This window comes from Camarhynchus parvulus, chromosome 13 (genome assembly GCF_901933205.1).
Source record: "Camarhynchus parvulus chromosome 13, STF_HiC, whole genome shotgun sequence".
NCBI classification, from domain to species: Eukaryota; Metazoa; Chordata; class Aves; order Passeriformes; family Thraupidae; genus Camarhynchus; species Camarhynchus parvulus.
Window position 1 is genome coordinate 11,011,032 of NC_044583.1, and position 20,393 is coordinate 11,031,424.

Sequence of the window (20,393 nt, forward strand, 5' to 3'; positions counted from 1 at the left end):
ATACACTGCTGGTACCAGCAAAGCTGTTAATTAGTGCATGTGATTGAGTGTGCTCTGGGGAGCGTTCGTGTTTCTGTACTGAATGAGATTTCTGTCTTTGCTATACCTGCTTCTCGAAAAATTGGAACATATTTATTAATTCAGGGAGCAGCAGGAAGAGAAAGCAGTAAATGTCTGACTAAGGTAAATGTTTCCTGACAAGCCAGAGCATTCCTACTTGGTCTTTGTGAATTATATATAATTATATGTAGAAATTTCAGAAGAGATGCTCTGTACATTACTGTGATATATATTTTTGCATAGTTACTGCAGGAAGAAGTTAGGCTTTTACGTTTCTGGAGATTGTAATCCACTCTCCTCTCATTTAATTAGTGAAGTTTGATGTAAAAAGTGTTACACTTGGCAATTCCCACACCCTGGGTACTCAAATGCCTTCACTCTGGAAGGAGCCTCACCCAGCTGCTATTTATAATCTGATCCTTTTACCCACAATTCACTTCTTAAAGGGGAATTTCTTTTTACTGCAGAAATCTGGTTTTGACCAGTAGTGGGAGTGGGAAAGGGAAGGAGGAGTGTGACTTAGTAAAAGAGCTGATATATTAAAGTAAGCATGTGATACCTAAAAGCTTTATTTTAATTAGGATGCATAATTATCAGAAAGTTTTTGGTGGATTTCTGTTGTTTTGTTTAACATGCAGAGTAAACATTTTTCAGTAAAATCAGTAAACAGATTATAAGTTTTGTTGATGGTCTTCTTTACTAGGAGTTATTCTTTGGTTTTTTTATATAATAATAACATTTTTCACTTTGTCACAGGAAATGAAAAAATGAGAAAGCCTTAAAAGACTTGGTAGGAAGATGTCCTTAGACATTTGACCAGTATAGCTTCTTGCTTATTGAGTGCATTTGGGTAGTATTACAATATTGCTGAAATGTATTTTGATTAATAATTGCATAATATTGCTTGTAATGTGTTTTTAAGTGTTATTTGAGCCAGCATTGTTTAATTTCTCTATTTCATATAAATAGATTTATAGCTTGTTGTTTGTTGGAGAGGAATGTTTGCTTCTCTGTCATGGTGCATGATTTAGTATGGTAAAAAGAACCTAGAAAAATTATTCTTATAAAGTTACCAGGAATGATGTGAATGAGAAGAGTGAAGTTAAATTTTGGTATTAAATACCTGGCTGAAGAAAGTGATAGAAATATTTACCTTGGGTGCAGTATTTTCAGATTGCAGAGAGTAGGGTGAAGGTTGGATTAAAGCCTGTCGTTTTGCAGATTTAAAGAATTGAGGATCTTTTTAAAACCTTAATTCTTTTCTTGATGCTGATTTGTGTGAAAAGCTGAAAATTGCAGTAAACCTGGAACTGATGGGTAATCAGATTTATTAGCAAATGTGTTCTCTAGGGGTATGAGATCCCAGTGGTCATGGTCATCCCTTTTTGAAGTTTCATTGTTGAAGAAACAAGAGTCTGCAGTGGCATGTGTTGGTTTTGAAGGACACACAACATAGCCATGGAAGGTGGTGGGACACAATTTCTAAATTGCTTTGTAGATTCTGGTAAATTTTTGGGGGGGCCTAGGCTGTTGTCTGCCATTCTAGGAGTATTAGGAATCTCTGCTTTTCTATTTTATAGCAGTCTTTCCTATTCAGCGACGTTTGTAAATTGGCACATTATCTGTAGCTTTGAGAAGTATTTGGTACAAAAGCCTAGTATGAAATTTAACTGAAAAGGGAATTACCTTCTAAAGAATTCTCAGTGTGTAATATCTCAGTTAATCACTTGCCTTTTGGTTTCAACAGGAATGCCCAAGGAAAAGTACGATCCACCTGATCCACGGAGGATGTACACAATTATGTCCTCAGAGGAAGCAGCCAATGGAAAGAAATCACACTGGGCAGAGTTGGAAATAAGTGGTAAGGAACTGAGGCATGGTCCTGAGTTAAGAACTCACTGCAAGTAGTGTGGGCTTGGACAAGTCTGGGGTGGAGTTGCCTACCTTGAAGTGAGGCAGCAGAGTACAGGGATAGCTGAGGCTGTGTGGCGGGAAGAGCTTGGGCTGGGATAACACAGGGAGCTGTGGGAGGGGTAAGGTGGGGCAAGTGGGAAATCCCCATGTATAGGGAAAGTTTTCAAGGTGAGGATATGGATGTGAACTCTTTGGAAGTGTGTGAGAGCATGAATTAAAGGTTTAATCTCTCAGCGAGAAGAAGGTGAAGTTGAGGTTGATCTGTAGTGGTATGTTCTTCCTGTAGATAATGTAACAACAAGGTATTAGTCCATGAAGCAAAAGTTTCCTGTTTAAAAGCAGTTGTAAATTTTGCTTTGTTCTTAAGATTAAAAACAAACACCAAAGCCTCCACAATCTGTGCAAGCTTTGAGATACTGTTGTACTCTTGAATCTTTTCTGAAAACTAAGATAATGGTCAGAATTCATAAGCATGCATTTCAATTGGTCAACTAGTCTCTTGATTTGTAGAGTAAATCCTGAATTTGCTACAAAAAGTGTTTACAAGGAAATTCAAGCAAACATTTTAAGAATTAAAAAATTTTGTGACATTTTAAACTTAAGCTGTAATTTTGTGTGGATACGGAGGCTCTTTAAGCAACTGCAAAAATTGCCATGTAGGATTTTAAAATGACTGTAGAGAAATTAGAGAACAGAAATTTATAGAAGAAGGAGTAAACAAACAGTTCTTCAAATTGTGAAGAATCTTTCCATCCAGTTCACTGAATCTGTGCCTTGCTTCCAGTACCACGTGCCTCCCCATGTGAATAGCATTCTTTACTGAAGGTTACAGATGCAGAAACCCAGTTAAATGCTGCTTCAGGAATCAGCGTTATACATCAGCATTAGGCTTGGAATCCTCTTGGACATCTGCTGCTCTGCATAGGAAGTGCATTAAGTGATGGCTCTTTCCTTTCATGCCTGGTAATCTCACTACAGACTGATTCCCGCCAAGGGAGGTGCTGGAGTGGAGAGCCTGGATCAGGGATGTTGATTGGAAATCCTTTCAGCTGCAAGGCTTTCTATGATCACAGTCACCTGTTTGCATTGGGGGTGGGGGAGAGGTGCTAATTCACTTTTAAAATGCAAAGAACTATCCATTTGTGTTTCAAACCTTTCAAAAGATTTCTTAACGAGCATCAATCCCTTAAGAGCTGTATGCATTTGCCTTGGAAAATAAAATGTGCAGTGTTTTCTGTTTCATTAATGTTCACACTGTCCTTTCCTTGCAAAGTACTTGTCACATAATACAGAAAGCCACAAATGTTTTAACTGATCTCATTTAAATCATGTTTTTTCATGACAGGCTTTTTTATGCTTTGTTTTGTTACAGCTCACTGGAAATTATACCACTATTAAACATTTTGTTGCCAGGGACTGAGTCCCAGATGCACATGTCTCAGCGTAACCTTCCTTGGGCACTAAATATGAATTCTTATTTTGGAGAAAATAATTTAAGGAAGGGAATTAAAAAGTGTGTGTGTTGATATAATATTAACCAGACTGTCATTAACCTTGATGAGTCACAGTGGGCATTTTAAAGTAATCCAGCTAACTTTTTGCCTTGGAAAAACTGGTGTTGGTACTCCTAAGGCTTTTGGTACAGTGAAATGATTTATGTAAATGAGAAAGGATTTACCCCTGGAGGAAAAAAATCTTGGAGACAAGAAATATTTTGAGACCTTCTGATGATATCTCACATTCCTTGCATGCGGCAGTGTAAAAATCTTGATTCTGTCACACAAATCCATGTTTCCACACTTCAGTTTATACAAAAAATCATACCTTTTTTAAAATATCTGGCAATAGTTGATACAGCTTTTCGTTGAATGCCAGATGGAAATCCATGTTCTCAACTAAGCATCTTAGTCACCCTAAATATAGTGTTTCTATCTGTTCTTGGCTGGATTAATGCCATAGAGTAAAGATTTTTTGGTTTGAAAGATGTGCGGAAATAAGGGATGAACCAAAGCACCGTCTTTCATCTCAGACATAAACTATAATTGAAAAAAATCTGTTTTGTACACTTCTGTTAATGATAAATTCATGATCAGCTAGTTAATATGTTTTGTCTTGTATAGAAGTAGATAAAGACAGATGTTTAAGCCTTAAGAATGGATTGGGAAAAACAACCTCAAGCATCCTTGGCAATATCTTGCACTTTCTCACACAATGACAAATTTTTCATCTATAAAATCAGTGATTAATGCTATTTACATTGAATAAAATAATAAAACCTACAAGCAAAACTCCCCTTCAGATTGTCCTGCCCCATACATACTTGAGAAATGTGCTATTATTGCCAAATCTATGGATTTTAAATGTCCTGTTTTCTCTTGTACCTTTTTTCCACAGGGAAAGTGAGAAGCTTAAGTTCATCTTTGTGGACACTGACCCATTTGACAGCTTTGCATCTCAGTGACAATTCCTTATCCCGTATTCCTTCAGACATTGCCAAGCTTCACAATCTGGTATATCTGGACTTGTCCTCTAACAAAATCCGCAGTTTACCAGCAGAGCTCGGAAACATGGTGTCACTCAGGTATGTAAATCCTAACAGGAGTTAAAATTCTTCTTTTATTATCTTTGTAGCAACAGTTCAAATTTCAGCATAAGTAAAATCCCCTTTTCTCCCTTCTTATCTGCCTCCCTGAGTACTTGCTGTGGGAGTACTGGTTTTTGTGTGATCTCCTGTTCTGATGTATGACAGTACAGAATGAGCCTCAGAAGTGCTTGGTTTGATGGCAATCACCCATTTTATATTTTTCCAAATCAGGTTTCCTCTCAGGCATCTCTTTCCAGATTCTTTTACAAATACTTTATGTGGTATTTGTCTCAAAGAGTAAGTGAAGCACCAAAAAAAATAAAAAATTGCTTTTAACTCATAGTAAGGTAGAAAAAAGATCAGATTAAACATTTGTAATGATGTTAACTACAATGTTGTCCTCTTTATTAATATTTAGTAATTATACTTAACAGTAGTTCTTGTTCTGTTTATTGTATAACAATTGCAACATCTAGTATCATCTAGTATGTCAGTATCATCTCCTCCCCACCTTTGCTGTGATGTAACTGCATTCCTGTGCAAACTGGGGAGGAGAAAAAAATGTTGTAATCACAGCTTTTCAAGTTTTTTTTCCCTTCAGTTTTGCAATGCCAAGATGTACAAAGTTAGCCTGGAAGTGAAATATGAATAATGGTTCCTATTTAGATTATACTTAAGGCTGCAGCATCTTACTTTGTAAAAACACTGTTACATAAATATATAAATTATTTATGTAAGAGTAAATATTTACAGGCAACAGTCTTTTGCCCTTGACCCAAAGGAAGAGCCTTATCTTGGGTTTATTAGACAGTTGCCAGTAATTGCCTTCATTGCTTTTAATTTTGAAGATACTTCTGAACAGCTTTCTCAGATCCAGAAAATACACAGTCTGAAAGTAACAAGAATGCTATTAGAAGTAAAGGAATGCTAGAGCAATGGACTGCCAGCACAGCTTTCATGAAATTGGAAGCAAAACAAGTTTGCACATAGAAATATCTGTCATTGCATTTTCCTCCCCTTTAGAAAAGTCCGCTCTGTTGGAGAGGATTAAACTAGCTGATTAAATTGGTGCTAAAAGCTCAAATTCCAGAGCAGTTCAAGCCTCAACCTTGGAGGCTGAGCAAAGGGACCTTGCTTTCTGAAGTATAATTGGCAGCTCTGTTTTGTAGCATGTTGTATAGTTGCTTTCAACTGGAGAGGAGTCTGTTCTAAGCTCGAGTTCTTTGCATTACTATTTCAATTAAAAGCAGTTATTAGTTACAGGTTTCTTCCCTTGTTTATTCAACTCCTTGGATATTGTGAGGTAGCGGCCCTAGATTTACTGGAATAGTCTCAAATTCATCTTTGTATTTAATTAGCCTTCTTTCAGTCTTTTACTTTTTAAAACATTTTTGTAAATGTAACACTTGTGACATGGAGATAGCTTAGCAATGCAGAGTCATCAGTAATGTCAAGTCATTATGCTTTCTTCCCAATGCTTCTCCTGATTTATTCTGGCTGATTCTGTGAAGCTTCAGCTCTTGAAAGTCCTAAGTTTCTGCTGAGCAGAGAAGAATAAATTTTATAAATGTTAAATGTGTAGCTGAGATCTAGGATCACATAAGCTTTCTATTTATGACCACAACACAGCACTTGAGCCCAGATCTCTAGATCTGCAAAGCTGTGCATGAACCCACTGTGCTCCTCAGTAAATTGCAGCTGCTCCATGTTTTTTGCTTTCACTGTGGTGTAAGTTAAGAAAAACCCATAAGCACATCCTATGTGTGAGAGCACATTGCAGGTCCTAGCTGGGCCAGGGTTTTGTGTTCCAGGCTGGTGTTGCTGCAGACTCTTCCCCTGGATTCTGGGAAGCCGTTCAAACTAATGGTAATTCAACCATGGGCATTGCTGATGTCCCAAGCCACAGAAATCATTTGTGCTCTCAACACTGAGAACTGATAACAGCTCCCCCAGCTCCCACACCTGGAGCTCTGAGTTTGGTCTGTACTGTAGAGCTCTCCCAAGACTCCTTTCATCTCCCTTTTTTCCTGCAAATAGTTGAAAAAAGAGATGTCAGAGCCGTAGGATTTCTGATCTTTGCAGAAACAGGAGAGAAAAATAAACAGTGTAACACGTTATCTTGAAAAGCTCAGCTGTAAAACAGATCCTGTTGATATGCTTGAAAGAGCTTGAGTGCACCCCCAGTACATTTGCAGATGACACAGAGCTGGGTGGAAGGGTTGATCTGCTGGAGGGCAGGAAGGCTCCCAGAGGGATCTGGCCAGGCTGGATCCGTGGGGTCAGTGCTGTGAGTTCAGTCGGGGGAGGTGCTGGGTCCTGCACTTGGGTCACAAGCCAGCAGTGCTCCAGTCTGGGGGAGCAGTGGCTGAGAAAGCTGATGGCACCTGCTCTGGATCAGCAGTAGTGTGACAGCAAGACCAAAGCGGTGAGTGTCCCCCTGTGCTGACACTGCAGTCAAATCCTGGGGTCAGTTCTGGCCTGCTTAGGACAAGGAAGACACTGAAACACTCCGATGCTGTTCTGTAAAAATCAGCTAGAGTTAAATTAACTCCTGCTTTCAGGTTTCCTTTTTCTTTTTGTTGCCCAGAAATACTTGTCTAGTCTCTAGGTACCAAGTTCTAAACACTTTTGAGCAGCAACTTTATATTGATTGATTCTATGAAAGTCTTCGCTGATTAGGGGAGATCCATTTAGGAAAGTGAAAAGTCTATTTTTTCTGCCCAGTTTGTTGGGATAACAGAATTCAGGACGTGAATTCTGTTCCTGTCTGTATATTGCTTTTGTGAGTTTCAAAGCACATATTTTGTCTTACCACTGAAATTATGAACCCAAACCAACAGAAAATTACTGCTGTAAATGACTACTGCATTGTAATGCCATAGCTGTAATCATACTGCAGTGATCCTGGATTTTTAAATTTGATTTCAGGGATATGATTTCCCTTTATTTCTTAATCACAGCTGACCTGTTTCATGGTCTGGTTTGTCTGAGCTGTTACTGCGTCATCACTTGTAGATACTAAAGTGTTTAATTATTGCTAATGTTCACAAAATGTCTGACTGTATAAGATAAACTCTCCAAAGAGATCCTTTCCTCTGTACTTCAACATAATGTGTTTTGTCTGGTGTATGTGTCTGAGTACAGCAGGATTTCCCTAACAATTGCTGTTTAGTCTCTGATTTTTTCAATATTGTGGTTTGCTACTATGTTGATTCTCTTCTAGTTCAATTTTTGTACTGCTGCAGATAAACATTGCTCTGTTTTCAGACCCATATGATTCTTGCTCTGTCTACAGGGAACTACATTTAAATAACAACCTGTTACGAGTTTTACCTTTTGAGCTGGGAAAACTGTTCCAGTTACAGACTTTGGGTCTGAAAGGTACTGCTGTTTTTTTCTTGGTGTCTGTGCTTCTTTAGTGATACTGCTGCTGAGCTGTGATGGCTGTAGTCTGCTGGTTCAGAAAATGTTACTGATTAGCAATCCAGATGTAGCTGCTCACTCCACGTTTATAAATACTGTTACTTAGGGATTATTTAGAAAAATAACAGGTTTGGCAGAGCAGTGCCCATAGAAAGAGGTTTCCTTTTCTTTTTGCAGACCATGCAGAAGCTTTCTGTTGCTTGCATGGGGTTTGAATGCAATTCTGTTTTAACTAAGAAATAGTCTGTGGTTAACTGTGGTACATCTTCAGTCAGAAAGGGAACATCCTTTGTACAGCTGCAGGGTTCTGTGCTGTTCATGCAAGCAGCAATTTAAGTATTTTCCTTTTTTTTTCCCCCTCTGAACTTTATGGATTCTAGCTATAAAATTCCTGACTGTGGGGAATTTTGAGTCACAAAATCAGAAGCACTGAGAGATATAATACCTCTATACACTGTTAAGTCTCAAAAGTCTGTTTATCTCCCCCTTAAAACTGGGCACTTGCAGTGTGTGTTGTCCATGACAACTTCTGCGATCTGCTTATGTTTGGCAGATGGCAGAGTCTCTGCTGAGGTCTGACTGTCAGATCAGCTGCTGGGGGATGTTTCACACTGAGCAGAGGTGGCTCCTGTGTTTGTGCTCATCAGCTCTGCCTGTTGTACCACAAGTTCTTCCCTGCTCTTAGTCCAAGCACCACCTTTGGGATGCTCAGTCCCACAGCAGAATCAGCAGAGAATGTTGTTAAACTTCACTAGGGCTGTCCACACATCCAGAGTTTTGTGGGACTGAAGACCTGAGATCTGAAATCCCAAAGTAGTTCATAGTAGATCTTGTCTCCAAGATGTCAGCTTTCAACACTGATATGCAAGTCTGCAACAGTTCTGTGTATTTTATTCAATATTCCTGTGAATTGGTTTGTAGGAAACCCACTTACACAGGATATTCTGAACCTGTATCAGGAACCAGATGGAACACGACGGCTACTGAACTATTTGCTTGATAATTTGGCAGGTACTGCAAAAAGAAGTAAGTGATCATTCTTCAAACATTTCTTTATGCTGTGTTAAATAAATGTGATTATCACTTGTTGTATCTCTATTTTAAAATCTTCCTATAGTTTCGACAGAACAGCCACCTCCAAGATCCTGGATTATGTTGCAAGAACCAGACCGTACAAGACCAACAGGTACTGTAACACTTCAAGGATTTCTCATTTCTTCTATTTTCCTTTTAATAAAAGCTGTTGATCTTTACTGGAAAAGAAGTTAATGCTTCAATTAACCAATCATCTCGGCAGTGCTGACCAGCCAGCTGAAGTCATTCTATCCCAGTTGGAGCACCTGTTCCAGATTTACCCATCTTTCACTCTAAAGTAATTTATTTTTAATTAACGCCCCCCTCACAGGAATTTAAACTGTTGTCCACAATTAGTTAAATGGTGGAATTATAACAGGCTTAATTTAACGTTAGTTGAAGAATAAAAAAATTGAAGCATTTGAGCATGATTTCCAAAAAGTGTACAATTGTTTTAAGTAACCAGGGTATCATCCTTGATTCAGCATTTTTCTTGCTGTTGGGATTCAGGTCATGTTTAATTCTTTGCTATTTTTTTCCCTCCATAAATTGTTTAAAACACAGTCTTTTCTATTTAGCTGCACACCAAAAATCTTAGTGTATTTCTCAATTATTGCAGTGTCTTCTCTTTCATGACTGATAATTCTCCCATTATTAAGGTGATTGCTTCAAAGATCACGATGTTAATGCAGTTTCTGTTTTGCTGTCACCTATTTATTGGTTTTCAAAATGCTAGACTTTGACCCCAATCAGACCAAGATTCTTTTCTTCAATTCTCTATATCTTCAAACAGTGGTCTTGTTTCTTTTTTCTACATTTGAGGGGAGCTTCCAGGTATCTCATTGTACTACAAATTCTTTGAGTGCTTTTTAAAAACAAACTAACCTATAAAACCCAACAAAACAACCCCCCCAAATCCATGCTGCTGGATTACCTGTCAAATTGCCCTAGCCTGTCTCATTATTGCTCCTGTTTCAAATTAGTACAGAGAGGAGATATTTCTTGTCCTATGCCTGAATGGCTTTTTGAGGTGGAAATATTTGAGGGGTTAATTTGCCTGCGCTTTTTCTTTGTGTAAAAGGATCCTCACCCTGCCTATGGATCTGTTACAGTTTGTGGTGGCAATAATTAAGGTAGATTTTAGAGACTCTAATTGTAGACTTGCAGACCTTTGTGTTGCTGGCAGATACAAGTGTTCAAATACACTTACTTTGTTTTGGGTTTCTCACAGTACAGCACCACTTAGCATAAAACACATTTTTCTGCTCTTCACTAGCCATATAAAGGGGGGTGTTTGTTTCCTAATTAAATGCTAGAAGACAGCTGCCATAAGTCCAAACATGTAATTTGTCTCCCGAGAAGAACTAACAATTTTTTTAGCACTGATACACATGCTGTGTTTTGGTTGAAACAAATGAAGCGTGAATTGATAAATTTGCAGAAGACAAAAGTCAAGAACATAATTGTATTTTTTTTTAAATCTATCAGTGTGTAAGTAAAATTACTGTTTTGCAGCTTTGTTCTCTGTCATGTGTTACAACGTCCTCTGTGACAAATACGCCACCCGGCAGCTGTATGGCTATTGTCCATCCTGGGCCTTGAACTGGGAATACAGAAAAAAAGCCATTATGCAGGAAATACTGAGCTGCAATGCTGACATCATAAGTCTGCAGGTAAAAAAAATACACCATTCTTTCTTTTCCTTTTCTATTCCCGTGTGCTGGTTTCTTCACATTAAGTGTATTTTTAGTAAACGGTCTGTTTTCAAAACCTTCTGCAAACAAAAGAAAAAGAAGTGATGTTTAGAACATTATTTGTTGCTTGACATCAAAAGAAGGCTCTCAGCCCCCGCAGTTGGAATGGGAACCAGCAGGCCCTGATCAAAGCAATGTTGGTGGGGGTGTCTTTGTGCCTGTGTGTGTATGTGGGGCTGTAATTGACACATTTTCAAGTAAGAGGCTTGAGATAATCATAACTCCAGGGATTACAGAAATTCATTTATATTTTCTTAAAATGAGGATATTGCTTTTGAATTTGCATTCTCTGATGTACTTAATTTTTAGATTTTTTTCCCCTTAAATCTAATTTGAAAGTGATTTACATTTCTGAAGAGTCTAAATAATATCTATCTTCTATATTTTGCTAATAGTACGTTCATGCTATGCTGCCTTAACTTTACAGGAGGTTGAAACGGAGCAGTACTACAGTTTTTTCCTGGTAGAATTGAAAGAACGTGGCTATAATGGATTCTTCAGTCCAAAATCTAGAGCTAGGACAATGTCAGAACAGGAAAGAAAACATGTTGATGGTTGTGCAATATTTTTCAAAACAGAAAAGTAAGTGATGTGGTTTGCTAAGCCTTCTGTTGTCTCTTGCTATCTTTTCCATAATTTCTCAGGTGGATCTTACAAGTCACACAGTTGGGCTTTAACTGTCCTTTTCTAGCCAGGCATGGTTTAGATAAAGAGCGTTGCTAGCCCTGGAAAGACTGGTTTGTATGACAGAGATCATTCTGTGTGGAACTAGCAATAAAAATGTAACCTTGAAATACTGAGTTGAATGAGATTTCATTCTGTTTGAGCAGTGCTGGTTGGGAGTTCACTGAATTATCCTTCACTTGTTGAGTGTAATAATAGAAAATGAAGAAAATGAGGAAAAATGAAGCAGATTTTCTTGCCTTTTGTGTTTTTGAGTAAAGGAATTTATAATCCCCCAAATTGCAGAAACGAAGCCTCAGATGACATTGACTTTTTGATACATTAGCCTTTGGTAAAGTAAGCAAGGGATCACTGCACACACTTCTGTAAAAAATCCTAATCATTTAAGAGCTACAGCACTTACTGATTGTGTCATATTGCGCTATACAGCTTTGGATGTGATGATAATGTCCCTTTCTGCTTCCATTCCTCTGTATCCATAAGTAAATGTAAGTGCCAGGTTTGCAACCTAGTGGCTTGGAAAATTATTTACTCCCTTTCTGTCAAATCTGCATATTTGAACTAGGAACAAATGCAGAGTTAGGAACAAGCATGACTTTTCTAAAATACTTCTCTCTCTATCAATAAAATTTTTAATTGTAACACAAAAATTGCTATTAAAACTATATTACTTGATTTCAATTTAGGATTTTATGCAATGATGTGAGTGGCTGAGATTTTCACATCACAAATGTGTTTGAGCTTTAATTAAAAGGAGAATTACTGATAACATTTCCAACTGTATCTGGCCACTGAAAACAATTACATATGATGTTTTTCTTTCAGATTTACTTTGGTCCAAAAGCATACTGTTGAGTTCAATCAGCTAGCAATGGCAAACTCAGAAGGTTCAGAGGCTATGCTGAACAGAGTTATGACAAAAGATAACATTGGAGTCGCTGTTCTGTTAGAACTGCGAAAGGAATTGATAGAAATGTCATGTAAGTCCCACTTCGTTTATTTTTTAAATAGATGGTATTTTGTAAATGAAAAAAAAATTACTCTTGTTGTAATAAACAAGAGAAGCTAGGTTCTGCACATGTGTTTGGCTTTACAGTTTGTATGTTCAGACAAATTTATTTCCAAAAAGGATTTTGGGGAAAAGTCATATTGCTTAAATGATGAGGGTTTTTTTTTCCTTACTTGTTTTGTTAAGGAAAAAAAGATATAAAAACTTAAGTGATTTTGTTGTTTGGTTTTGGGTTTTTTTTCTGAAAACTACGTACAAGTATCACAGAATCAGCTGGTGTTAGTTGTGTGTTTCTGGATCATGTATCTCCATCATTTTAACTTATTTTCTTTGTTGTCATGCATAAACAAACTATTTGTTCTGCCCTGTCATTCTTAATTTAGCAAATGTAAAATGACTTTATAAGTATCACAGTGGGAACCTACTCAACCTGTGTTATATTTATCCAAATGATATTTTATTAATTCAGATTGTAGCAAACAAGCCTTTTAAGAAACACTTCAGCAAGAGAGGTAACTTAGAATGTGGATAACTTAGAATTCAGAGCTCGCTGCCTAATGAGATATGAACACAGCCTGTTTGCTATCATAGCCTGAGGAAAGCTGCTGTAATTTTTTAGGGAAACATTATTTGCCTGTAATTAGGATTATCCGTTACTTATGTTAATTTTCAGTGAATACAAAAGCATTACATGTAGCAAGATAGTCTGTTAATGGTCTTGAATGTGAAATATCATTCCTAATGCCTTCTATCAACTAAAACACTTGTTAAATGTAAGAGGAGTTATCTGACCCTCTTCATTCAAATGGTTTTAACCCTCTTGAAGTTATACTGGTATTTTATTTTTTGTCCCTTAAACATTTTGTTTAAAGTTTTTATAATAGTGTTTTCTGTCGCTGACTGATTTTAAAAAAATAACTGATTTTAAATTTTAGCTGGAAAGCCACATCTTGGGATGGAAAAGCAGCTAGTTCTTGTAGCTAATGCACATATGCATTGGGACCCAGATTATTCTGATGTGAAGCTGGTTCAGACTATGATGTTCCTGTCTGAGGTAAAGAACATTATTGATAAAGCTTCTCGTAGTCTCAAACCTGGTGTTTCGGGAGAGCTTGGAACCATTCCACTTGTACTGTGTGCAGATCTCAATTCTCTACCAGACTCTGGTAAGAGTTCTATTTCTTATTCTTTAGACTGTTTCAAGTGTGTAACAACTGTAAATTTTTCTGTTTGGAAAATGCATTGTTTGATAATATCATTGTTTGATAATATAAGCTCAAAGGGAAGGAGGAGAGAGAACTGTTTCATTTGTTGAGTGACCTTATTGCTTATGCTGTAGTAGAGCTGTGTCTGGTCTTCCAGAAGCATTTCCACTGTGATTTTGTTCCCTGTTTGTTCCTGTATTTTAAAATACCTTCCAAAAATAACTGGAAATATGTGTGTTGCTGATAATTCAGTTTTCTTAATTTTAAGTATGAAAAGATATTTTACCTTTAAATTTGCTACCATACTATCGTTTTCTGTCATGTTTTAGAACTTCTAAAATTCAATATATCCTCTTCAGAAGGGGACTTTCCAGAGCTCTTTATTAGCATGGCACTTTGTTTCTTGACTTGGTGGCAACTTTATAAAGTGCAAGGAAAGAGCAGATTCAGTGGCTGCCACCTTGCTTGCTCAGGTACCCAGCTGAAGTGCTGTACTCAGGAGCCATCCTCCATCTCCATTCCTGGTCCCCTTCCTTCTGGCTCCATCTTGGCAACCCTTAACATCTGTCAGGGTTTTAAGGAACAGTTATTGCTCAGCAGTAATGGAAATGGGATTCTTTTTGATCCAAGGGAGGCCAGTATCACTAGTGGTGATTGCAATGACCAGTTCACATGTCTGGTTGTCTTCAAAACAACTTTACTGCTTCTTTTACCTTCCAGAACTTTAACACAGCTATTCTGAAATTGAGGCACAGCCATTGTTTTATGTGACACAAATCTAATCAGTTTGGCTTTGCAGCCTTTTTAAAGTTAACTTCTTTTGAAGTCGTGTTTCAGAAGTTTGCTTTTTTGAAACATTTTAGCTGAAGAACATTAAACAGCAGGACCTGAGCATAACAGCAAGAAGAGGCAGCCAATAACTAGCATTGGTAGAATTTTACTTCTGATTTTTTCATCTTCCCCTTCCCAATCTATGCCTTATTAATAGTCTCCTTTTTCCTAATCAAAGTGTGTCACTTTGTTCTAGGTGATATTTGCTCTTGATACACATTGCCCTGCAGTATTTTAAAAGAACTGCTGTTGATTGTACTGTGTGTTGTTAAGGTTTTGGTTACATAAAGCTTAAAGTTGCATGTCTGACTTTAAGTACCTACAGTTACTTCCTGAATGTTTGTTAATACCTTCTTGTTTGTAATGTGTCTCCTCACAGGTGTTGTTGAGTACTTGAGCACTGGTGGAGTGGAAACAAACCACAAAGATTTTAAGGAACTGAGATACAATGAAAGTCTTACTAACTTCAGCTGTAATGGAAAAAATGGGACAACAAATGGAAGAATTACACATGGTTTCAAGTTGAAGAGTGCCTATGAGAATGGTCTAATGCCTTATACAAATTACACATTTGACTTCAAGGTAAGGACTTGCTTATATTTTGGAAGGGTTTTCCATTTTCAAGAGTAACTAATGTGATTTGCTCTATGAAGTTGTTATAAGAGTTAATCCGTGTAGCTAAGTTCACCAAGTTTATACTTAAAACATAGCAAACTAGAATGCCCAACACTTCAGTCTCCTAGAAACCATCCTATTCTTTTTAATAACTTGCAACAGCTTTGCAAGAGTTGGGGTGCTCTTAACCTTCCCTGTAAACAGAAGGAGTTTGTGTTTTGATACTCCAAGCTAAATGACAGGGGCACTTAAGCTGTCAAGTGCAAGGAAATAATCCATGTTGCTTCTAGAAAAGTCTGAGCTCTCTGTTGGGAAAACAGAGATTGTTTGGTTTTTTTCCTCTTAAAAATCAGTGAAATGTGATTTGAAGCTCTCTAGGAGGTTGGAAATTGAAACCCACAAAAGCATAGCAGAAGTGATAAAGGGTGGCCTTTTGTTTTGTTTTCCTAATCTATATTGAACATCCCACTGGATATAGGAAGAAGAAATCTCCTAAATTGCGCTGTGCTATAGAGAAGGAATGGGATATTTTGTTACTTGTAATACTGAGCTCACCTCTTGTTTGGAATAATAACTTAAGACGAGAATAAATACTAATAATAATCTTTTTTTCCCCTCTTGTTTTAGGGTATTATTGATTACATCTTCTACTCTAAACCTCAGCTAAACATACTTGGCATTCTTGGACCTTTGGATCATCATTGGTTGATAGAGAACAATATAAGTGGTTGTCCACATCCACTCATCCCTTCCGACCACTTCTCACTTTTTGCACAACTGGAGCTTTTGCTGCCTTTCCTGCCTCCTGTAAATGGAATCCATCTCCCTGGCAGGAGGTAGTCAAATACATTTTAGAGGGCAACCTCAATCTAACTTGTACAATTGTAAAATCTGAATATAGAGGAGTGAGGTATGGCCAACAGGGATTTTTTTTCTTAATAATCTTAATCTTAAATCTAATTATTTGCTAAAGACATAGTAAAAGCCAGGTGCTATCAACAGACACAATTCTGAGCCCAATATACTTTGTATACTGTTCCACAGCGACTGGTGCATTTGCACCTTTCTTTAATACATTACAATTAACCTTCCTGTTTCTTTTCTCCAACGTGACATTTTCATGCCTTGAAATAGGGAATTGTTATACAGTGTATTCTCTTTGCACAGTTATCTGTAGCACTACTTTTTTGAGGCCAGTAGGAACATCCACAGAACATTCTCCGTACTTCACTCCCTCCTTTTTCAGACTTGTTTGTAAAATATAGAATTTGAATTTAGCCTTTATTGATTGTATATGAACAACAGAAAACCTGATTTATGAGATTTTGTACTTTAAAAAAAAAAGAAAAATCAGATTTGGAAAATGATTGTATTGTAAACTAAGGCTAAATTTTTATCTGTTTTCATGTGTTATAAAGGCCAGCGTGTAAAAGAGGTTGTCACAGGTTTTCTCTGCTAATGATTTGCACTGTTAGGGTTTCGTTAACCCTTTTATACTACTTTTTATGTTCAATTGAGAACGTTGCTTTCAAAATCCAAACCTATAAAATATTAATATCTTACAGAGATAATGAAATACATTCTATTTCTGTTAAAAAAAAAGAAAGAGGCATAGAGTTCTCACAGAACAGATAAGCTGAGCAGTGAATATAAGTAGACCTGTATGGATTGAAAGTTATTGCTGATGTGTACACAGTCAGACTTTTTTTTCATCTCTAACTTTCGAAGTAAAATCTAGGATACTTGTGTACAGCTTCTTCATTTCTGTTTTAAATATTTGTCCTATCTCCACTGTGCCTGCTTAAATTTGTTCTCAACTAGCACTGCCTGTGCATGCAGAGAGATCCTGTGCATCCTCTTTTATTTTTTTAAATAATGTTAACACTTGTGAAAATTTTATGAAGATACTTTTGTATAAGCTGTGGCATCTTTTTTCCTTTGTGAAGCATTGAATATCACACTTTGGAACATGTTCAGGTTATGGGTACACAGTTTCTAGCTTCTAATGCCCATGCACTGCTTCTTTCAGTGTCATTGCACAGTGCCGTTTTTCCCACTAAGAGTTACTATCATGTGGATTCTCTTTCGTTTGTGTGTTCCTCAGTTTCTGGAAGTATGATTCCTTGAAGATAAAAACCTAGCCCTACATTTTCTATTAATGAAGCAGTGTAAAATAAATGCATCTTCAATACAGGTCCCAAAGACAATTCTTCAGATCATATTTTAAAGTGACCAAGTCTTATTTTAAAGTGTCAAGCAAGACCGAAGTTATAGTGTACCCTCAGTGCCATTTGTGTCATGAAGCCAAGTATATAACAGCTTACAAATTTAACTTGTCTATTTGTATCCTAAAAGGGAGAATTCATCATCTCCTTAAACTAATACAACTTGAATAATAAATGTAAAAAAAAAAAATTAATAATGGAGATAGAGCTTGGTCTTAAACAGCTTTTGTTTCAGCTGCGGGCAGGGAAGCAAAAGGACACTGAGCATTAAGAGAAAACTTTCTAAATATTGTGAATTTTTTATATATAAGAGAATTGATTGGTAATAATGATTCAAAATTTTATTGAAAAGTATCAGCACACAAGTGTGCTCAAACCGTTCTGTTTTAAGCTCAAAGAAAAATTACAAACAGTTCGGATGTGTAAAATGTACATTTTAAAATTTCAATACGAGAAATTTTGATCTTGAATCCTTGTCTGGGACCTGATCTCTTGGGGTTATCTTGTTTTGGTTTTAGTTGTAAAAACACCAAACATGTCCAGTTTATAATCAGTACATTGAAATGCTGGTAGTATTGCTGTAGTAGATTTAATGCGTAGTGTTATTTTTTTTCTGTTTGTTTTTTGGGGTTTTTTTGTAAAGTGTGAATAAAAGGTGTTTTACTCATGTTTCCTTAATGATGTCTTGGTAATGTACATCATGACAATTTCCAGTAATGATGAGCCAATTTAGCTTGTCAGACTAAGCAAACTATTTTTCTTTTCTGATATCTGGATTGTGTAAGGAGTCCAGAAAGCTTTACAGAAGGGGAAGGGAAGCACTTACTCATTTTGTATTTTTTTAGAGGGGGATAATTTACTTTAATAGATGCTGGAGCTTGAGTGCACTTGTTAGATTCTAAAGGTTTGAGCTTTATCCAGTATGTGTTCTCCTCTATTGCTTAGTCTTAAAAAATATTTGAATTTATGACAGCATGTGAAAATATGGCCCCTTGTGCTTTTGGAGACACAGCTGTTCCTGCTTAGTCACCTTATGGTCTAAGGGTCCATTTGAATAACCATTTCCTCCAGCTTTTATAGTAGTCCATCAGGTCCTGATTGAAAACCCTCTGAATCCATTGAAGAGACTCCTTTGACTTCACTGGGTTTTAACTGGACAGCAGCTGTGACTCAGGAGCTGAAGGAAGGAAGGAAGGAGAAATGTTTTGAAAATAGGGAAAGACCAGATGGCACCAAAACAGAGCTGAGATAAACTTTGTCAAACAATCTCTCAAAGAAAACACATTCTTGTGTCAAACAAATCTAACTGAAAAGTCTCAATTTCCAGCTATAACATAGAATAAGGCAATAAACCATGTCTTCACAAAATCAAAATGTTTGCTTCATAGTTTTTAACATGAAATGGTTATTTGCAATATTTTTATTCGAGGTGGTTTTGGGTGTTGCCATAATGTACCTTCAGTGTTCTTGTTGTAAAAGCACATACAGCAAAAGTCGCAGAACATCCTTGGGGTTGAAAGGATTTATTTAGGTAAGACCAGGCTTTTTTTCCACTTAAAATACACTCTGCCATATCTTGTCTAGTTTTATTTACATTTACCAAGAGTTCTGGGTGTCAAAGTGTAAATTGAACTACACCCTTAACTGAAACAATTGTTTAGAGTACAAGACTAATACCACAAGTTACTGCTTTTAACATAACACAAGTAGGGGGGAAAGAGCATATAAATTGGTGTGTGTTGTAATTATTTTGTCCTTTTAGCAGCTTTAAATTAAAGATAAATTTGGCTAGCATTGGACTGAACTGATTTTTAGAACATTGTATGCATCTTTGATGTAACTTCAGCAAATCTCTCAAGGTTGTTTTGTTTTGTTTTTTTTTTATAGCAGGCTTAGAAAATAGCTTATGCTTTGCTTTTTCAACCATGCAAAACCTGCATGAAAGACAAAATAATTGCAACACCATTGTGGGGGAGGGGGAAAAAGAAAACTAATTACACTGTAAAACTTTGAAAAGTTCAGTTAACCGCTTCAGTAGCAAAGCCTTTCTCATCCAGCCGGACACAGTATTTTTTAGTATGTTAACTGCTATTCTTTTCTTTTGGTTGCATAAATTTGTAACACTTAAGTGTCTTGGTATGTTTAAGTAGTGTCTAAAATAGAATATCTTAGTCTTTATTCACAGTACTTCTGTATAATGTGTAATGCACTGGACTAACTCTTGTTTACCATTCATGTAACAAAAACCAGCACATTATCTGCACTAAGCTCAAAGAATGTTGCATTTGTCTATAGGCAGCTCTTCAATAAGATAAATGGGAAACTGAATATGGTCTGATGGTAAACAAGGGCTTTTACTGTTCTCTTCAGTGGAACTTTCTTCTTGGTCAAATTTTAACTAGTTAGTATTATATTTATATACAGGGTCTTCTTTTACTTTACCAATGTATTTTCCTACTCATAGCTGACCAATAAATCCAGTATCTGTTTCAAACCTTCTTGAAGTCTAATTCATATTTTAACTTGATTTGTAAAGGTCTTCCTCAAGAGTTGCAGCCAAAATGAGTGAAGTGTGTGAAGGGCATAACGGGAGCATAAGAAACTTGTTTATCCCAGAAGGACCTTGCTGTGCTTCCTGATCTGCACACCAGAAATCTGCTCTGGTCACTTGGGTTTGGATTACAAAGTCAAGGCATGATCAGAAGTGCCTCCAGAGCTCTTGGAGAACCCTGTCCAAACCTACTCAGAGCTCAGCTCCTTGTGTTCATAGCTGGCCACCCTCTGACCTTCCAGGTCAGTCTGTAGGATCAGCTGTGCAGTGGAGGTTTGGTCTCGGGCTCCTTCCTTCCTCTTACTGCTCCAGAAGCACCAAGTAGACTTGGGGTCTGACAGCAGGAGGGGATTCAAATACTCAGTTTACTGCGGGGGGAAACAAAGTGAAGATTTTTTCAACTTCTTTCTCAGGAATGAGATGCAGCACACTCTTGTCCTTGGTGTATTTTCATACCCTGTTCT

At 37.0% G+C, this 20,393-nt stretch overlaps 1 protein-coding gene across 2 annotated transcripts in view; it reads left to right on the top strand.

Annotated features, from left to right (window-relative positions):
• CNOT6 (CCR4-NOT transcription complex subunit 6) overlaps window positions 1–19,876 on the top strand; it is a 32,616-nt gene extending 12,740 nt beyond the window's left edge. Inside the window, exons 2-12 of one of the 2 annotated variants that reach the window (XM_030957166.1) lie at window positions 1,808–1,921; window positions 4,369–4,555; window positions 7,854–7,939; window positions 8,903–8,992; window positions 9,099–9,167; window positions 10,571–10,728; window positions 11,237–11,391; window positions 12,319–12,473; window positions 13,438–13,668; window positions 14,918–15,120; window positions 15,781–19,876. In XM_030957166.1, coding sequence (XP_030813026.1) covers window positions 1,810–1,921; window positions 4,369–4,555; window positions 7,854–7,939; window positions 8,903–8,992; window positions 9,099–9,167; window positions 10,571–10,728; window positions 11,237–11,391; window positions 12,319–12,473; window positions 13,438–13,668; window positions 14,918–15,120; window positions 15,781–15,993 — 1,659 coding nt within the window. In that variant the 5' untranslated portion in view covers window positions 1,808–1,809 and the 3' untranslated portion in view covers window positions 15,994–19,876. Of the gene's footprint in view, window positions 1–1,807; window positions 1,922–4,368; window positions 4,556–7,853; window positions 7,940–8,902; window positions 9,008–9,098; window positions 9,168–10,570; window positions 10,729–11,236; window positions 11,392–12,318; window positions 12,474–13,437; window positions 13,669–14,917; window positions 15,121–15,780 lie in introns of both variants that reach the window. The other variant, XM_030957165.1, reaches the window with a different exon arrangement.
• Window positions 19,877–20,393: the final 517 nt, after the last annotated feature.